The sequence below is a fragment of the Panicum virgatum genome, chromosome 7N, assembly GCF_016808335.1.
Source record: "Panicum virgatum strain AP13 chromosome 7N, P.virgatum_v5, whole genome shotgun sequence".
NCBI classification, from domain to species: domain Eukaryota; kingdom Viridiplantae; phylum Streptophyta; class Magnoliopsida; order Poales; family Poaceae; genus Panicum; species Panicum virgatum.
Genome location: NC_053151.1, coordinates 41010747 through 41030344, shown reverse-complemented (window position 1 = coordinate 41030344; position 19598 = coordinate 41010747). Strand labels below are relative to the sequence as shown.

The window sequence follows — 19598 nt, the reverse complement described above, 5'->3', positions numbered from 1 at the left end:
CTGCTCTAGAGTTATGTTAATCCTTCGAAGCAAGTTCGTAACTTTTGCTTGATAGGAAACACTTCAGGCTAAAAAGGCCTTAGAACCAAAAGCTGCACATCCGTTCTAAACCATTGCTATCGTAACCCTAGTTGTAAGGTTTGCTCTGTAGACGCTTTTGGAGTTTGGTCCATGTCCTTCGTTGTGAGTAGTGCTTTGTATCTTTTCATAAGTTTCATGCATGGCATATTTTATTCGTGTAGACGCTGAAACCGACATCGCCTACGCGCTGGTTGCCGAGCCGATCCAGGAGCCGCAAGCGGGAGAACAGCAGGAGGACGCAGTCGAGCACGCTCCCGAAGAAATCGCTAACCCCACTGACTTGCAAGGCAAGCCCCGGAGCATATCCCTTATTTTAATTACTCCATGTTATAATTAAGTATTGTGCATTTACATTCAAGGAATTGATTGGAACCATAGATGCATAATCTTGTTTACCCAGTGTCATTACTAGTGTAGGTATCGCTAGCACTGCTATGCTTAAGTAAACCGGTAGAAGACGGGTGATTTCCTGTCACCCGCGAGATATAGGGTTGTTGCTTCAGCAGTGTTATGAGAAATAATGCAATGAGAAGGGAAATTGGAGACCGGGCGGAGGTAAAGTTGGACATGATTATTGATTAAGGAAAGTTGAGTCTCCGCCTGCGTCGATTGAGGACCGTTCCGTTGTTGGCCCTTTGACTGAGGATTGAACAGTACTAACCACATGCCGGAAGTAGGAGGTAGTCGAAACCGGTAAGCTAATTACCTTAATTGCGTCGGAATCTGGGTCTCGACCTGCGGTGCTGGGTAGGGTTGACGGATGGTGAAGTAGCCCACGGGTTCACTGGGTGTTCGCACGTGCGGGGCTCATCATCCGGGTGCTTGCGGGCTTGATTCAGACTTCGGGGTAATTATGGGAACAGTTGACGTGTGTAGCCCGACGGGGTTTACGCGTGTCGTGTGAGTTAGGTCCACCTTGCAAGGTTAAATCGGATCGATTCGCCGTGACTCGCGGATATGAGAGCCTTGGTCAATGCGTCGCATCGTAGTAAGAATTGAAAGGACAGAAAGAGAAAAGTTGGACTTTTGTTGATATTCTTGAAAAGATAATATGATTAACCATGTGTGCTCTAGAGAATTAGGCAAACCTAGTTTCTAGCTATCAACACAATTGGAGCTAAAATATGGAAAGTAAGGATCCAGTGTTAGTAGCTTTTCAGCAAAATAACCCAGAGCCAAAGAGCTGTGCATGTCTAGGTATTGGGCTAAGTATACCCATAGACGGGTAAGCCTTGCTGAGTATTAGAATACTCAGGGTTTGGTTGTAACCCTTCTGAGCAGGCTATCTTCCGGAAGACTTCGAGGAAATCAGTGCGTCCTGGAGTGGTCAGCCTCATCCTCCAGGTTGGACGTTCGAGTGGGTTCCGCCTTCTCCGTGAAGTGCAGGCAGGTGAGCCTCACATCAGTGGGCAAGATGTGAAGCTTGTCTTTTGTCATCGACGTTATCTACCGTGCGGTATTTCGAACTTGTTTTAATCTGTTTGTATTTTCCGCTGCGTTTGAACTCTGTATTCGAAATGTAACCTTGGCTTGTAAAACTTAATTGTAATTTAATCTGGAGACTTTTGTTTAACTCTGGTTGTAAGTTAAGTTTGAAAACCTTGGTTGCTTGTAATCGCCTGTGCTCGTCTTTTGGCGAGAGTTCCTGTGCAATCGATCCTGGTTAAAGCAGGCAGTCTGAGTGTACTGGTGAAGTGCATTATTGGAGGATTAAGTTAAATGGTTAATTAGTGCACTTGATCGGTATTATTTGGACTGTTCTGTGACACTAGGACAAACTGCAACCAGGAATTTGACTTGTTCTTCTTCTTATACACTTGTAACCACTGGGCAGCCGGTTCATCAAAATTCAGAGAAGCCACTCGAACCCACAAATTCTGAGGGACATCAAACAATTGGAAATAATCCATACACTTATCACGCCAAATCACTGGATTCTCGCCATTGAAACGAGGACAAGACATTTTTGGTAAAACATGACGCGGAACAGGGCCACGAGTACGCTCACCGTGAAGTTCTTCGTGCTGGTGGTTATCAACTTCTTCAAAAGGAATTGAATCACTGTCGGATGATGGGGATGAGGGGCGAGTCCTCTGATTGAGACGCATCTGCGCGACCACCTGCCCGGTTTCGGCGATCTGGCGCGCCATCAGCTTCTGCTCAGCTGTCTGCAGATCCACCGCTTGAGTAGTGAGCTCCAATTGAGTACGCATCCTTTGTTGGGTGAGGCCAATGTCAGTGACCTGTGTGAACAGCAAATCAATACTCTCCAAGATCTGGTCCAGTTTGTTGCCTTCCTTCTCAGCCTCTTCCGCCATGGCGTTCAGGATGAACGTCGTTTGTGCAGATGGTTTCGGTGGAGCCGTGATGGAAGTGGGGAAAAGGCTACGGAACAGAGGGGATCGGAACCGAAGAATGCCTGGGATCCCGAATCTAGACCTGAGCGGCGAACAAGGGTGGACGACGGCGCCGGAACGGCTAACCGGCGTTATGCGGGGACGCCGATGTCGGGACGACGGGGGCGGAGCGGGGTTGGATCGTCACTGCGACGCACCAAACCAGTCGGGATCGAGAGTGGGAGGGAAACAAGGCGACCGAGATACGGTGAGCAAATTGGTAGCGAGGAACGCGAATTCAACAGGGAAGAGGACGAACCGATACGGGCGATTGATCGGTAGAGCAAATCGCCGAGGATAATGCCTGAATCTGATACCAGATGTAACACCCGTAGCCCGTGCGAGACACAGACGTGAGAATCACACACAAGAACAAACGCAGAGGAGATCACCCAGAGGAACGAGGGCAGATTCCCTCTCCTTCGATTCTGTTTCAGATCAGAAAATTTACACACGTCTCTTCTCACACGCTGGCACCTTTAAGCCGAGCGCACACACGACCCAGACACTGGCCACACCGGCCCACATGTCAGCAAGATTACATACCACGTTACAATACGCTTTCTCTCTCACAATACACAGTTATGCTGTATGCGTAACATCATGTTTTGTGCTAGAGATTACTTTTCATCCTAATGAAATTTGATTGTGTTTTTCCTGCAGTTCTGTAGCTAGGCAGACTGCTTGCTTTTAGTATCTTTCTAATTTTCTTTCTTTGTTTTATAGTTTTCTTTCTTGTGTTTTGAGGCCGTCATTTGAGGTGTAGAGGCTAAGAAGTCTTTATAACCCATGGCTGTATATATCCACCAGAAGGATATAGAGGCTGGTTTATACTTTTATGTATTGTTTTAAATTATGCCGTCTTGGATAGATAGAGTGCTTTCTGACTCTTCTAAATTTTAAATGCTGCCTTGGATAGATAGGGGCATTGCAAGAAACAAAGGGAGATGATGTGTTTGGAAATTTGATATAACAAGCAGATTAAAAATCTGACGTTTCATTGACTTCTCCATGTACCTTGTACATCGAGACAGCATATTAATTTAGGATTTGCTAACGTGAAGAAATGTCCTTGGTTGCAGATATATCCACTTCCGCTAGTTGATCTTTTTCTTTAAGAAAAAAAGTTGCAATAGAATCATTGGCAAGTGCAAGTTAGCATACATGCAGCAAGTCTATTTCTTTTATTATTATTATTATTATTGATCCCTTTTTTTAGGGTATTATTATTGATCCCTCAGGTTCACGAACTTGTTGAACTTAGCAATTTTGTTAACACAATTTTTTGAGAATACACATGAGGACTGTGTAATCACTTTTTGGGATTTCCAACACGTATATACTTTGAAAATTGAATACAAGCAATGTTGCAACCTACATACTTCAAGCAGCCAAGGATTCAGAATTTCAGATGATAGACTGTAGTGGCAGGCAATGTTGTTGACAAATTCTCATTAGTAGCGGTCTTGCTTTGTACATGAAGCAACATGGTTATCCATACTTATTACTTGGTTTAGTAAGCAGTACTGGAAGATATACAATCAAAATACCAAATTAGAAACAATGTGGTGCAGCATATGCGACCCAAAGTACTGACACATGAATCACATCCATTTTTTCTGATTTAATTACCAATGTCCCAGCTTATCCTTGGCATGGACACCTAAAAGATCACAAAAGCAGTGGAATATGGCTGGCATGGAGTTGATGAGAAGAACATGGTGCATCTCTCCTGCGGAACATATGTGATGGCATGCTTGCTTCCACCCTTCTCATCCATGGACAGTGCAGGTGCATTCAGATAAGCATAAGTACTTCTTGTCCACCTGCACCAAGTGGGAGAAGAAGGTGGTCTGTCATATCCCATACGCATTTGGATATTTAAGATTCTTCTACTAGGACATAAGCACCAGAATATAAGTATGGAACCGTGTTGCAAATTTATTGTTATACACGTCTGAAAATAATCATGCTGGTAATGCATCATCAGAAACATTTTTATAACAAATATACCTAATGTACGATCTACGTTATTGACTCTTGGTTCCTTAGTCTAGTCAATTAGCATATATTTCTCATATTTTTGATAGGATATTGCTCATAACCATTGGTCCATTGTGACAGGGAATCCAACTAAGGAATTGGATGGAGTGGGATACAGATTGTTATCCACACACTGGGCCACTTATCAACTTCTAAAGGGTGATGGACCTTGGCATTTAGAAAGGTGCGCACCACCAACAGCACAACTACAGAAAGCAGCATAAAGAAAAGATAGCTTTCGTTCAAAAAGGGAGAGATTGGATGGCATATGATCCTGCGAAGAGTTTACCAGTGTTTGATGCCAATAATCCGTGCCTCGGTGCCACCGGTGGCAGCTGGGACCATGGATGCTGTTTCCCCATCTCCTGTGTTCCCCTCGAGAATCTCCCTCATCATTTGTTCAAAGAGCGCATAGTCTTCCATCTGCTTTCAAATAATCGGTTCACCAAGTCACACGATCATAACAGTACAAGAGTCGATAAATATGATCGTAAGTCGTAAAAAGACTTGAAAAGCATGATCGTGGTAAGATGCATCATATCTTTTTTGGCTGCCTCTGATGATTTTTCTGACATGTTAGACATGATGCTGAAATCTAATAAGTAGGCTGCACTGATGGATAACGCAAAGATACAGTTCGTTGGTCAACTGCAAGGACTGACCTTGAGTGTCTTGGCCATGATTCTTGCAGCTTCCTTCTCGGCAGCGAGGCGACGCTCCTCAGCCTCCACCTCCTTCCTCCTCCAGAACTCGTCGATCTCGGCCCTTGTGATGCTGTACACCGGGACTGCCGCCATGATCGTTGCAGCTCCGGCCTCTGGGAAGCAGGGTCTTTGTTGGCTGCAGAGGAGACAACTAGAAAGAGGGGCGGCACGGCCGGTCTAGCACTCAACCTCTCCTGTTATCGCCCTGAGTATTTGTTTCCGGCTAGGTTGAGGTGTAGCCAGGTGACCTCATATATATATACACACACTGCTACATCTTTATCTGCTGGATCATGCATCACCCACCTATCTTGCTGCTGATAAAACCTTGGCACAATTTACAGCCACAGACCATGAACTTCCAGTGGAGAACGATGGGTTGGGTTTGGGGTCCCGTTCCGTCTACTCATCTCAACCATCGATTTTGCAACTTTTGTTTGTTTGCTTGTCGTTGGTAGAGAGCCAATGACTTAAAAATGAAGACGAATGAACAAAGTGGGGAGAAAGGTGGTTGGGGGGCATTGGGTGGTAAAATAAAAGGACTAAAAAGACTAGGAGTGTGTGCGCGTCTACCCCCCAGTCTCACGTCACCTCAACTATTAGGAAGCTTGTTACTTTGTTAGGAGGACCAAAGCAGGTCATAGTAAATACATGTGATTCTATCCTTGACTTTGGTAGGAGCCACCATGGGGTCGTTCGCTTTCGTCAAAAGGAACAGTAGGAATCAAAGGTGGTTTGAGCATGCGTCAAGGATCAAGGTGAAACCTGTTAGGCTGTTACCATCACTTTACTGCTCCGGATACCATTGTTTCTCTTCTCAAACGTAGCTGTTAATGTCAAAGCTGAAAAAGGTAGAGCGAGGATGGCCCATCACAGTCACAACGAAATACTTGTAACTGCTAACTAGCTCGGATTGCGATGGTTTCCAGTTAAGTGGTACTTAGCTACCAAGATGATTGGCAAGTGTGAAGTTGTGATTCCAGCAAGGCTTGTGTGCCGTTCACTAAACGACAGTCCGTCTCGCGAGCGGTTTGCCGTTTTGCCAAGGCCAGTTTGCGGCGGCGGCGGGCTCACGGGCCCAGGCTGGGATGGGAGGCCATTCAGCCCATGGGCCGAATCGTTACCCAGTTGTACTTGCACCCTAAATTTTTTCTTCTTCTCAAAAAAAGAGAGAAAAACTTGTGCCCCGAATTTCCAAGTTTCCTTTCTTTTTCAGGTGACGCTGAAGTCTCTCAAGTCTCACCTGTCAAAAGAAAAAAAAAACTCTCAAGTCTCGTCGGATTAACCAAAAAGTGGAATGGCTTGGCTCTTGTGGGCGCACCAGCTGTTTCTCCATCACCGACAACGAATAAATAAAAGTGGCCCGCCCCGCACTGTCTGCATACATACATAGGAATAGGATAGCGTGATTCCCAGGCATTCTCTCATCTCTGAATCTTCTTTTCCGTCTGGAGGCAACCAAACAAGGCATAAAGCTCGAACAAAACCCCGGCCCAAAAGCAAAACAGCTAGCAAAGGGATTCAGCAGCTGAGCATCACGTCAAAGCTTTTTTTTTTTCCTGCCAGCCTTCATATTCTCGTCCATACTTTTGCTCGCGATTCGCGAAAGGAGCACTTGGGATTGGGAAAACCCCCCACAAGTCCTCTCCCCGTAGCTGCCACCTCGACGGCAGCTCGACGTTGCCGCCGCCGTCGATCCTGTCCAAACGAACACAGAAAGAAACGGGGAGCAATGGGCAACTGCTTCACCAAGACGTACGAGCACGAGATACCCATCACCGTGGAGCCGCCGCCGCCGCCGCGGTGGCGGCCGTCGTCGCAGCCGCAGTACCGGCCGCCCCATGAGCACAAGACGCGGGACGTGCCGCTGTCCTCGGGCTCGCGCTGGCCGTCCGACGCCCGGGGGCAGACGCTGCCGCGGCCGCGGCCGCCGCCGTCCCGGCCGGCCTTCCCGTCGTCGGGCGCGGGGTCGATGATGGGCCGGCGGGCGTCCTCCGGCCGCGAGGTGGGCCCGGTGCTGCAGCGGCCGATGGTGGACGTGCGGACGCTGTTCCACCTGGAGCGGAAGCTGGGGAGCGGGCAGTTCGGGACGACGTACCTGTGCACGGAGCGCGCGACGGGGCTCAAGTACGCGTGCAAGTCCGTGTCCAAGCGCAAGCTGGTGCGCCGCGCCGACGTGGAGGACATGCGCCGGGAGATCACCATCCTGCAGCACCTCAGCGGGCAGCCCAACGTGGCGGAGTTCAAGGGCGCCTTCGAGGACGCCGACGCCGTGCACCTCGTCATGGAGCTCTGCACCGGCGGCGAGCTCTTCGACCGCATCACGGCCAAGGGCAGCTACTCCGAGCGCCAGGCCGCCGCCGTCTGCCGCGACGTCCTCACCGTCGTCCACGTCTGCCACTTCATGGGGGTCATGCACCGCGACCTCAAGCCCGAGAACTTCCTGCTCGCCAGCCCCGCCGACGACGCGCCGCTCAAGGCCATCGACTTCGGCCTCTCCGTCTTCATCGAGGAAGGTTATTATTAGCTTCATCACTAACAACTAACATACTGCACAGTTCTCTCTTAACGATACCAATCCCAAACAAAAGACTCCACTAAGCTTAAGCTGGGCTCTCCTTAGAAGTTGCAGCTGAAAATTAAGGAGGACGATGTCAAACAAGAACAAACCGAGCACAAGGTGTAGTTCACAGGCCTTAGCAATAAACCTAATCATATAGACAACCAATGCAGGTAAAGTTTACAAGGACATTGTGGGGAGTGCATACTACGTGGCGCCAGAGGTACTGCGCCGGAATTACGGCAAAGAAATTGATGTGTGGAGCGCCGGAGTGATCTTATACATTCTTCTGTGTGGGTCACCGCCTTTCTGGGCAGGTGAGTGTTCAGACATCTGCATCCTAACATACTTACTACATTACCTCAGCAATATTAGAGGCTAATTGTCAGTATTTGCACATATCCGAGCAGAAACAGAGAAGGGCATATTTGACGCTATACTGGTCGGCCAGCTTGATTTGAGCTCCACCCCGTGGCCCTCCATATCTGAAAGTGCAAAGGATCTCATTTGGAAAATGTTGAACAGAGATCCTCAGAAGCGAATTACTGCAGCACAGGCCCTACGTATCACTCTTCAACTGCCTGTTCATATATCACTTCAGCTATGAATGCAGACTTCATCTGCATCTGTATGGTTCATATTTCATCCCAAACAAATGAATGAGTACTCTGTGCAGAGCATCCGTGGCTCAAAGATGCACCAGACAGACCTATCCATAGCGCGGTCCTGTCAAGAATGAAGCAATTCAAGGCAATGAACAAGCTAAAGCAACTAGCGCTCAAGGTGAATATACTTAACAAGAAGAATAACTACTTCTTCGCCTGTGTCAAATTGAGTTGACAGATTGTCTCCTTCCATGGTAAGGTAATCGCGGAGAACCTATCGCCAGAGGAGATAAAGGGATTGAAGCAGATGTTCAATAACATGGATACAGACAAGAGTGGCACGATCACAGTTGAAGAACTGAAGGAAGGACTGACAAAGCTTGGATCGAAGATTAGTGAAGCAGAAGTTCAGAAGCTTATGGAAGCAGTAAGATTGCTTATTTCGTTTCATTTCCAGTCTTTCACTAAGTTAAGTATATGAAATGCTTCAATAATCATACGTTGGTGCAGGTTGACGTGGACAAGAGTGGCAGCATTGATTACACAGAGTTCCTTACTGCCATGATGAATAAACATAAATTGGAAAAGGAGGAGGATTTAATCCGTGCATTTCAATACTTTGACAAAGATAACAGCGGGTAAAATTAATTCTGCCCAACCAGGAAAATAATTTATTTTCCATGCACCACCTTGATGAAGAGCTATACAATTGAAAAATGCTAGAACTTGTAAAGGCAAATTACATGCCACTCATTTTTTTCATATAAAAAATTAACAATGCTCAATACATGCTACCATCACTTTGTCGTTTCAATTGGTCGAAATCATTATTAATAAAACAAAAAAGGTTTAGTATGATTAACCCGAGACAACATACATAACAACTGCAGGTACATAACAAGAGACGAACTGGAACAAGCCATGGCAGAGTATGGAATGGGTGATGAAGCAAGCATTAAACAAGTACTAGACGAAGTTGATAAAGACAAGGTAAGAATATTCTTCCGACTAACCAATTCCATTTGCATAGATTTAATCATCACCCCCACTGAATTCACAGGATGGGAATATCGACTATGAAGAGTTTGTGGAAATGATGAGGAAGGGAAGTTACACCTGAGGCAACTCTCTGGTCTAACGATGGAAGAGGTTGTATATATATGTGTGTGTGTTTCAACAAATACTGCAAGTACAAGCAACAATGCAAGTTTAATCAGAACAAGTTGCTTATGCATTTATGGTCCAGCACTACTATTTAAATTTGTTTATAACTGAATATGCAACAAGAGAGAAAATGTTTAGACTTAAATATTGACATCATACACACGCAGAGAGATATGCAGCCTACCTGAAACCAGGAGCTAATCCTGTGCAAGCCACTTTCACTAACAAAATACATTTTTGTGAGGCTTTGTTTAAATTAAGCATGTTCAAAATTGAGGCCAGGAGAAGGAAAAAATACGCTTAAACAAAATTATATACTTCATGGTAAACCATAATTTGTGCAGCATACGAACTGGGAAATGCTATTGCATTGCCATTTGCCAGCAAAGAATGAAAAATACAAGGGGGACGACAACATAATTTCTATTAGGTGTTTGTTCATCCAAAGCAGCTGGAATTCATCAGGAAAGTAGCTAACTTTATTAATAGTGCATACATAAGCTTGTGTGTCCACACCATCTAATCCATGTAAGCTGCACTGCTGGGGAGATATTAGGTGATGATTTATTTTTCCAATGTGAAGTGCAAACTAACCTATGATATTGCACATGGAGAAAAAAGTTATAGTTCCTCAACCCCCATTTTTATTCTTTTTAACAGATTTTTATTTAGCCTGTTTTAAAGACTATGTATCAAGGCTTTCAAAAAAAAGTAATGAGGAACACATGATCCTAGACCAAAGGTTGCCAGGCAAATGTACAAAACAGAAGAAATGTTTTTCTCCTAAAACCAAAAAAAAGGGGAAAAAAGATAACTGGCTGACCTTCTACATAACTGAAGAAATTTTTTTCTCTTAAAATAGAAAAATAAAGCAAATAAAATGAGAACTGGCTGACCTTTTACATATGGGCCTACAACAATGGGCATTGGTCAACAGTCATATGGAAAACCCCGAACCACATTATTGGAGAAAGAACTCCGAGAGTGGAATCTGTGACTTCAGTTCATTGGCTCTTCTGCTGAGACTACGCAATGTCTCTATATGAGGCTCTTCTCCTTCAACTGCAATTATTTTGGCAAAGTCTCCAGTGCCAAAATAGTCTACCACCCTATTAGCGGCCTCAAGTCCAGTCACATATGCTTTTTCCTACCACAAAACAAAGTATCAGCCCATAAACATAACCTTTCATTCATTCATTGTCACTCTAATCATTTCGTGAAATATTATATCTCACTTTTGAAAAGGACCCATGTCGGTTGACAATCCAATCACCAGCAATAAACAAATTCGGAAATGAAGTTGATCCTCTTGGTGTGTACTTGTAGGAACCTGCAAGAAATGTATTTTTCCGTGTATCAAAATTAAATATTCCTCATATCATAGTATAATTTGAAACAACATTCTAAACCAGAACTTGAGATGTGTTTATACCGCAAAAGTAGGATTTTTTTATTGTGATTCTTGGTCCTTATCACAGCATGAATGTACAATTAACGTTCAATTTGCTTGGACAGTTGGACACTAGCACTGAAAAGATCTAGAGGATAGCATTACAGATCGTGAATGATGGTCAATCATAGCTTGATTACTTATATACAGAAAATTATCAAGAATAGTGGACTTTCAAATGTTTGCATTAAATGAGATCATGATATCAATTCACCTGGAAGAAAGTTGATTACAGATTTAGGAGATCTTCTGACTGATTTTTGGATCACAGTAGCACCCTCAAAATCTGGTATGCACTTGATAAGATGCAATGAAGCTTCAGAGACAATATCATCATCACTTAGAGTTACTAGCCAGCTAGCATTATACTGCAGAAAGAAAATTTGCAAGTGTATGATACATCCTGGCCGAAATGCTGTATATTTTTTAATTGAATAAAGGTGGCCTTGAACATACAAACTCAATCTCCACTACTGTCATTGGTTCTTCATAATAATCATCATATATTGAGGTAAGGTCAAAGAACGTCCAGCCGGATGAATCATCAAAACCGGGACATACATTCGCAACATTTGGAATTGTGATCTGTAAAATTTCATAAAATTATTGGGGGCACAACGTGTGAACAGTTCGCAGATGAAGTGCATAATGTGCTTACCTTTTTATCAAGCCATAATTTTATAGAGATCACGTCGACTGTAGACAGGTGAAGAAGATTGGTGAATTCTTGATGAGACCATAGTGTTGGAGTATATTGAGCCCATGTGTTAGAGGCCCATCTAGAGGCCCGTGTATAGGTTCTATATATACCCACCCTTTTAGGGTTGGAGGAATACAAGCCACTATTCTATCCTATCCTCTCTTCTACATGGTATCAGTTAGGGTTACCTGGCTACTGTAGCCGCCGCCGCCGCCACCATGGCTGGCCGGCAGCCGGCGTCGCCTCCCTTTCCTCCCCTCTCCTCCTTCCCCTACCTCTCCTCCTCCCCTGCTCTGCAGCCCGCCGGCGCCTGGGCCTCCTCCTCCCCTGCCCTGCCGCCCGCCGGTGCCTGGGTTTCCTCCTCCCCTGCTCTGCAGTCCGCTCGGCCGCCCTGCGCCGCCGTCGCGGGGGCTGCAGGGGCCGCTGCCGCCGCGGGACCCTCTCTCCCGGCCGCCGCGGAGCGCGGATCTGCTGCGTCCGCCCTAGTGGCGCGGGCCCAGCTCCATCCAGCCGCCGCCGCCGCCATTGCGGGCGCAGCGGCCGGGGATGCTGGCGGCCCTCCTCCTCCCGAGCCGCAGGGGCCGCTGCAGCCGCCCGGACAGGGCCCGCTGCCAGTGCAGGGGCCCCTGCCGGCCGCCGCCAACGCCGCCAACCGGCAGCCCCCGCCGCCTCTGGTCGGCCCCGCCGCCCCTCTTCTCGACCTGGGCGCGAGGGGCGCGGCCGCCGCCCTGGCAGCTGGCGCGGGGGGCGCTGCCGCGGGTGCCACCCCTGCAGGCCCCTCTGCCGCCGCCGCCGGAGACGCCTGGCGCACACCGAGCCCGTGGATGCCCGCCGGCGCCGCGCTGGGCGCGGATGCCGCCGCCTGGTGCGCGCCTGGCCCGTGGCTCGCGGCCCCCGTGGCCTCGGCTGCCCCCGCCGCCCTCCCTGGGCAAGGCGCGGCGTGTGTGTGGCCCCCGGACGCTGCTCCTCTACTTACCACCGCTCTGCCTATGCAGACCGCAGGCACTGCGGGTGCTGCGCGCGCCGCGAGCATTGCCGCCGGCGCCACCGTCTCGGCCTGGCGCGCGCCTGCCCCGGCGGCCGCTATCGCGCCCGCCGCGCAGGCTCAGGCCGTCGCGCCCGAAGACCTGGCCGCCGCCGCCGCCTTTGTGGCCGCCGTCGCGCCCGCCGCGCACGCTGCGCAGGCCGCGCGGGCCGCCGCCTCCCTCGCCGCCGCGCCCGCCTCGCAGGCCGCCGCGCCCGCCTCACAGGCCGTCGCGCGCGCCGCGCAGGCCGTTGCGCCCAGGGACTGCGCGCGGGCCACTGCCTACCTCGCCGCTGCGTGGCCTGCGTTCGGGATGCCCCCTGCGGCCGCGCCGTTCGCCGCCAACGCCTTCAGCGGCCGGCCGATCGCCGCCGGTGCTGTTACTGCCGGAGCTGCTCCCCTTTTCGCGCAGTCCTTCAGCGCCATGGGGCGGACGCCGCCGGTCAGCACCGAGTGGATCGCTGACTCGGGTGCCTCCTTCCACACCACCCCACATGCCGATCTCCTCTCTTCTGTCCGACCCCCACACCCCTCTTGTCCTTCTTCCATCATGGTTGGTGACGGATCTTGCCTTCCTGTCACCGCCGTGGGTTCTGCTCCTAGCTCCTTTCGCCTTCACAATGTCCTTGTTGCTCCTCAGATGGTTCATAACCTTCTGTCCATTCGTCAGTTTACAGCTGACAATTCTTGTTCCATTGAGTTTGATTCTTCTGGCCTCACTGTAAAGGATTCGGCCTCCCGGCGTCCGCTACTCCGGTGTGACAGCACGGGGCCCCTTTACACCATTCGCCTTCCTTCTTCCGCTGCACCACTCTCGTCTTCTTCTTCGCCCTGGCCGTCTTGGTCTGCCGCCTTTGCCGCGACGCCGTCTTACACCACTTGGCACCGTCGTCTTGGTCACCCTGGCCGCGACGTTCTGGCTCAGCTCGGTCGTAGTACCGAGGTTCCTGGTACAAGGACTCCTGCTCAGCCCCTCTGCCATGCGTGCCAGCTCGGTCGTCATGTTCGGCTCCCTTTCTCCTCTTCTTCTTCGCATGCGATGCGTGCATTCGATCTTATTCACTGTGACCTGTGGACCTCTCCTGTACTTAGCCTTTCTGGTTATAAGTACTATCTGGTGGTGGTCGACGACTTCTCGCACTACTCTTGGACGTTTCCTTTGCGCGCCAAGTCCGAGACCTTCTCCACCCTCCTCCACTTCTTTGCCTGGGTGTCCACTCAGTTCGGCCTCACCGTTAAGGCCGTCCAGTGTGACAACGGGCGGGAGTTTGACAACTCCACCTCCCGCTCCTTCTTCCTGTCTCGGGGTGTTCAGCTGCGTATGTCTTGTCCGTATACCTCTCCTCAGAACGGCAAGGCTGAGCGGATGATTCGCACGACGAACGACGTCGTGCGCACCCTTCTGATCCAGGCTTCCCTGCCCCCGCGCTTCTGGGCTGAGAGCCTCCACACCGCCACCTACCTACTAAACTGCCTTCCGTCCACTGCTTCTCCTGCTCCCACTCCACACCACGCTCTCTTCGGTACCCCTCCTCGCTACGACCACCTTCGGGTCTTCGGGTGTGCGTGTTACCCTAACACCTCCGCCACAGCTCCTCACAAGCTGGCGCCCCGCTCGACTCGTTGTGTGTTCCTCGGTTACTCCCCTGACCACAAGGGGTACCGATGCTTTGACCTCACCACTCGCCGCGTCCTGATCTCCCGACACGTCGTCTTCGACGAGTCGGATTTCCCCTACTCCACCTCCTCTACACCTTCTCCTGACCCCGAGCTGGAGTCTCTATTTCCGACTGACCCGGTGGTTCAGCCACTGTTACCTGTCTGTCCTTTTCCTGCAGGTTTTCCTGGCACGCCGGCACCGTTTCCGGTGATCCCTGCTGCGCCGAGCGCGGCCCCGGTGCCCGCGGTCGCGCCACGCGCGGTCCCCGGACCTCCGGTCGTGCCGCGCGCGGACCCGGTGTCACCCGCTGCGCCACGCGCGTCCCTGGTGCCTTCCCCTGCACCTGCGCGGTACGCTCAGCCGGTGCAGGTGTACCGGCGCCGCTCGGCGCCGAACCCGACACCGCAGCGGTACGCTGAGCCGGTGCAGGTATACCGGCGTCGTTCGGCGTCGACACCGGCGCCGCCTCCTGCTCCAGAGGCTCCTGCGACGCCGACACCGGAGCCGTCGCCGCCGCCGACACCTCCGGCTCCCTCTCGAGCCGAGCCGGCGGTGTACCACCCGCCGGTCATCCATCGGGACCCTCGGCACATACATCCCATGGTGACTCGGCGGATGACGTCCCCGGCCGCGACTCTCTCCGCCACCGAGGGAGAGCCGCGGGTCTCTCCGGTACCCTCCTCTGTCCGCGACGCCTTGGCGGATCCTCACTGGCGTCGCGCGATGGAAGAGGAGTACGCGGCTCTTCTTGCCAACCAGACGTGGGACCTCGTGCCGCGTCCGTCTGGTTGCAATGTGGTGACTGGCAAGTGGATCTGGACGCACAAGCGTCGGGCTGACGGCACACTAGAGCGCTACAAGGCTCGCTGGGTTCTCCGGGGGTTCACTCAGCGGCCTGGTGTGGACTATGATGAGACCTTCAGCCCGGTCGTGAAGCCCGCTACGGTGCGCACGGTCCTCTCGCTTGCGCTCTCGCGCACTTGGCCTGTGCACCAGCTGGACGTGAAGAATGCGTTTCTTCACGGCACCTTGTCAGAGACTGTCTACTGCTCTCAGCCTGCGGGATTTGTGGACTCGAGTCGTCCGGATATGGTCTGCCGGCTCAACAAGTCTCTCTATGGTCTGAAGCAGGCTCCTCGGGCTTGGTACTCTCGGTTCGCCACGTTCTTGCTGACACTGGGGTTCACCGAGGCCAAGTCTGACACGTCTCTCTTCGTCTACCGCTGTGGGGATGAGACTGCCTATCTGCTGCTATATGTCGATGATATTGTGCTCACAGCTTCCAGTCCGCAGTTGCTTCAGAGTGTCATCTCCTCTCTGCAGCAGGAGTTCGCTATGAAGGATCTCGGTCAGCTCCACCACTTCTTGGGCGTCACTGTTGAGCCTCGCCCGTCTGGTCTTCTCCTTCACCAGCGGCAGTACGCCCTCGATATTCTGGAGCGGGCTGGGATGACTAATTGCAAGCCCTACTCCACTCCAGTCGACACTCAGGCGAAGTTGTCTGCTGCTCTGGGTGATCCGGTGGCTGATCCTACTGCCTACCGGAGTTTGGCCGGCGCTTTGCAGTACCTCACCTTCACCAGGCCGGACCTCACCTACGCTGTTCAGCAGGTCTGTCTCCATATGCATGATCCCCGGGAGTCACACCTTGCTGCGCTGAAGCGTCTCCTCCGGTACGTCCGTGGTACTGTGGACCTCGGCCTGGTACTTCACCGCTCGTCCTCTACTGAGCTGGTGGTCTACACCGACGCTGACTGGGCTGGCTGCCCGGACACTCGTCGCTCCACCTCTGGCTACGCCGTCTTCCTGGGCGGCAACCTGGTCTCCTGGTCGTCCAAGCGGCAGCCGGTTGTCTCCCGCTCCAGTGCCGAGGCGGAGTACCGGGCTGTCGCCAACGGCGTGGCGAAGGCGTCCTGGCTACGACAGCTCTTGGCGGAGCTTCACAGCCCGCTCGCGAAGAGTACGCTCGTCTACTGCGACAACGTCAGCGCTGTGTACCTCTCCACCAACCCCGTCCAGCATCAGCGGACGAAGCACGTGGAGATCGACCTACACTTCGTGCGCGACAGAGTCGCCATCGGCGATGTTCGGGTACTCCATGTCCCGACTACCTCCCAGTTTGCTGACATCTTCACCAAGGGGCTGCCCTCGTCGACCTTCTCGGAGTTTCGATCCAGCCTCAACGTAGCCGGTGGCTAGTTGTGGCTGCGGGGGGGTATTTGCCCTTTGTACTCTATTTGTACTCTCTTCTTGTCCAGTCTTGAACACCGCTGCGTCGGTAGTTCAGACTGCGGGGGGGGGGGGTGTTAGCTTTCTTGTTGTCCAGTCTTGAACACCGCTGCGCCGGTAGTTCAGACTGCGGGGGGGTGTTGGAGTATATTGAGCCCATGTGTTAGAGGCCCATCTAGAGGCCCGTGTATAGGTTCTATATATACCCACCCTTCTAGGGTTGGAGGAATACAAGCCACTATTCTATCCTATCCTCTCTTCTACACATAGGAATGGACTTTACTTGTCAGAAAAGCATGCAAATTAATTTCAGATTCCAAGTTGTGAAACTTATGACTCCTTACAAGACTATAGTTTCTTACCATGTTTAGCTTCCAAAATTACTGAATGTAGGAAGCTAAGGCAAAACTGACCAGGACTCATGCAGTTACGGAGTTACCACAAAAGGTATTACCTGTTTTTGACAATGGACTGTAGAGAAGAGAGTCCCATGGCTGAAACAAATGCATCTGCCTTATATATCTCGTCACCACAGATAATAGCAGAGATGCATCCACTATCCGTATCTATAGTCAAGCTTGATGGAACTTTGTTTGGTACAAATTTTAAGCCTTCCATCTCTAATGATTGAAGCCAGGGAGAGAAAATTTTTTCTTCTACGTCACCACGGCACAGCAAGAAGTCAGAATTTTCCTGAAAATTAGGGAATTCACTCATAAGAAAACTAGACCTACAAAGAGACAATAAGATGATAAAGTTTCATTTATCAAAGTATCATCTAGATTGAAACGATCATTGATAATGTTGAAGAGCATAGAACCTGATGAGACAGCATATAATAGTACAACATCCCCAGTGTTGCAGCTGCACTGCACTGCTCACCAGGAGCAAACAGGGCTGCCTGAATAGCTGGCTCAAAGACTTCCCTGTAGAGCCTTTGAGAGCAACCATACATCTTAAAAAGCTCTCTTGCAGTCACTGCAGACGAAGACACGTCGTACAAGTGGTCAACTCTGAGCTAGCTGACAGATTCAAAAGATAATAGAAATGAGACTTCCTCACTTGAGTCATATTTCCTCCAAGCAGTGTCTGTGTTGTCAAAGTCAATGACTGGACCAAAGCAACACATAATTGGTTAGGAGGTGAGCTGATGTATAACAGAAGCTGAACAGTTGGACACCGTACCTGCAGCTATGACAGGAATTGATGTCAACCTATCAATCAAAGTAAGGTTAGGGAACTGCAACCAAGAAAATTCAGGATGTTACGTCTAATTTAGAATAAGATAAAAAGATAACCAGAACAAGATATAAAGAAAACGTACCTCTGGATATGCAAAGACTCCAAAGGGAGCTGGTAACCGTGGCTGGTTATGAAATATGGGGAATTCAACCTACATGATCGATGATCATAAGGATTTAAGTTATATCCTATGCAGGAGGGACGTTAGCGTATAATAGACCATTTAAATCCAGACTACAGTGCAGTCAGTATAAAATAATGAGACTTGCTGTAGTCTGAAAGAAATTTCTGAGAATTTTCCTACTAATATCTAATCTAATATATGTAATAAATCCACCAATGAAATAATTCGAAAAAGTGTAGAGACATTCACGACTTATTTATCGTTGGGTTTATTACTATAAATTCATTGGCTATAATCTATTGCGATAATTCAGTGAACGAGTGAAAACCAAAATGAAGCAGAGAAATTACCGCAAGTCCCTCTGCAGAATAGTAGGCTGCTTTCTTCCAGTCCGTGAAAGGCGAGATCCCCAGCTCATCGACTAAAGCGAAGATGTTGCGGTACGGATACCAGAATCCTATGCCCAACGCCACGATGAATGAATGAATGAATTACTGAAACAAAACCGGCACCAAATCGAAATGTACAACCTGATACAGTACACTGGAGATTGAAATACCTCTGAGGCCAACCTCCTCGGTTGGGCCGTCCTCTGCGGCGAGAAGCGTGACATCGTACCCCTGATCACCAAAACAAGTTGCGAATTGGCAGTAATGAACAGAATTACCACATTTCTTATGCGTGCACGAACCCACGAGCTACGGCGATTCACAGTAGAGCTCAAGGGCAAGGCGAACCTGTTTGACGAGGTGGTGCGCGGCGGCAAGGCCGGCCCAGCCGGCGCCCGCGACGGCGACCTTCTTCCGCTCGGACTCGGCGCCTGGCGAGACCTCTGCCCGCACGGAGCTCCCTCGGCGGCGGCGGAGCCGGCGAGGGATGGAGGACGGAGGCGCCCGGCCTCCGGCGACGAGGGCCGAGCATCCACACATTCCGTCCGCAGGAAGGTTCCGGAATCGAGGAGCGCGCGGCGACGAGTGGCTGGTTTGTCCCCGCGAGGCGCGAGGTGTTCGTCTGTATACCCCACACACGAGCGGAGTCGAACGTTCACGTCTTCGAGAACAACCTCACCTTATATGAAACTTTACACTTTTGTCCCCTGAGATCTCGAATTTGAAAGCTATAGGCCTATAAGCAAACGAAGATCGTCTAAACCAATTCCCAAACCGAAAGGTTCTTAGTACAGAACCAGGTAAGCCCCTCTGTTCTTAACTAAACAACGATATTAAGGGCAAGCAAATCTGTTTCGGTTGACTAATCGTTGACGAGCACACATGTAATTGTTGAAGAGCCCATTGGGTAAATTTAGGTTTTTTTGTTTGAAAATTGTATAAACACATTTTCACTTACCCAAAATTCGGAGGGCGCTCTCGCTGTTATCACCTCCTTCGGTTACTGTAAGGAAGTTGTTAACTTTTGGCTGCTTGATGTACACTTCAATTAGATTTCGTTGGGAAGGGCTTCTTCCAAAACAATTTCATCTGTGAAGTTAAAGCCACGGTAAAGTCAAAAAAAAATTAGTTCCTCGGTGCGAAACATCTTTACACTACAGTGTCTCGATTTATACGAAATAAAATAAGGAAGCTAGAAAAAACCCTCCAAACGGGACCTCAAGAAGA

General features: G+C 49.9%; 3 protein-coding genes across 17 annotated transcripts; 1 reads left to right on the top strand and 2 right to left on the bottom strand.

Moving 5' to 3' along the window:
• Nucleotides 1-3902: 3902 nt before the first annotated feature.
• LOC120680651 lies at nt 3903-6729 on the bottom strand. The gene is made up of 3 exons (XM_039962169.1): nt 5183-6729; nt 4810-4943; nt 3903-4303 (listed from the first exon to the last, which is right to left on the bottom strand). The coding sequence occupies exons 1-3, from the start codon at nt 5315-5317 to the stop codon at nt 4141-4143; spliced, it is 432 nt and encodes a 143-aa protein (XP_039818103.1). The 5' UTR covers nt 5318-6729; the 3' UTR covers nt 3903-4140.
• An 11-nt stretch (nt 6730-6740) lies between these two features.
• On the top strand, nt 6741-9623 carry LOC120680648 (calcium-dependent protein kinase 12-like). Of its 3 annotated transcripts, none has more exons than XM_039962153.1 (8): nt 6741-7740; nt 7958-8101; nt 8195-8347; nt 8461-8567; nt 8649-8816; nt 8900-9027; nt 9280-9379; nt 9450-9623. In XM_039962153.1, the coding sequence occupies exons 1-8, from the start codon at nt 6957-6959 to the stop codon at nt 9507-9509; spliced, it is 1644 nt and encodes a 547-aa protein (XP_039818087.1). In that variant the 5' UTR covers nt 6741-6956; the 3' UTR covers nt 9510-9623. The 3 variants fall into 3 exon arrangements, with proteins under 3 accessions (XP_039818087.1, XP_039818088.1, XP_039818086.1); XM_039962154.1 differs by having other exon boundaries at nt 6809-7740; nt 7958-8134; nt 8207-8347; XM_039962152.1 differs by having other exon boundaries at nt 6834-7740; nt 9280-9623.
• Nucleotides 7908-18982, bottom strand: LOC120680649 (phytoene dehydrogenase-like). Of its 13 annotated transcripts, none has more exons than XM_039962158.1 (18): nt 18720-18980; nt 18542-18602; nt 18333-18439; nt 17941-18009; nt 17802-17856; nt 17679-17726; nt 17437-17594; nt 17071-17309; nt 16883-16893; nt 11662-11741; nt 11460-11588; nt 11218-11371; nt 10789-10883; nt 10450-10700; nt 9403-9572; nt 8583-8663; nt 8348-8510; nt 7908-8269 (listed from the first exon to the last, which is right to left on the bottom strand). In XM_039962158.1, the coding sequence occupies exons 1-14, from the start codon at nt 18909-18911 to the stop codon at nt 10515-10517; spliced, it is 1584 nt and encodes a 527-aa protein (XP_039818092.1). In that variant the 5' UTR covers nt 18912-18980; the 3' UTR covers nt 7908-8269; nt 8348-8510; nt 8583-8663; nt 9403-9572; nt 10450-10514. The 13 variants fall into 13 exon arrangements, with proteins under 13 accessions (XP_039818092.1, XP_039818091.1, XP_039818095.1 ...); XM_039962157.1 differs by having other exon boundaries at nt 8598-8663; XM_039962161.1 differs by having other exon boundaries at nt 9506-9572.
• Between the last annotated feature and the right edge of the window lie 616 nt (nt 18983-19598).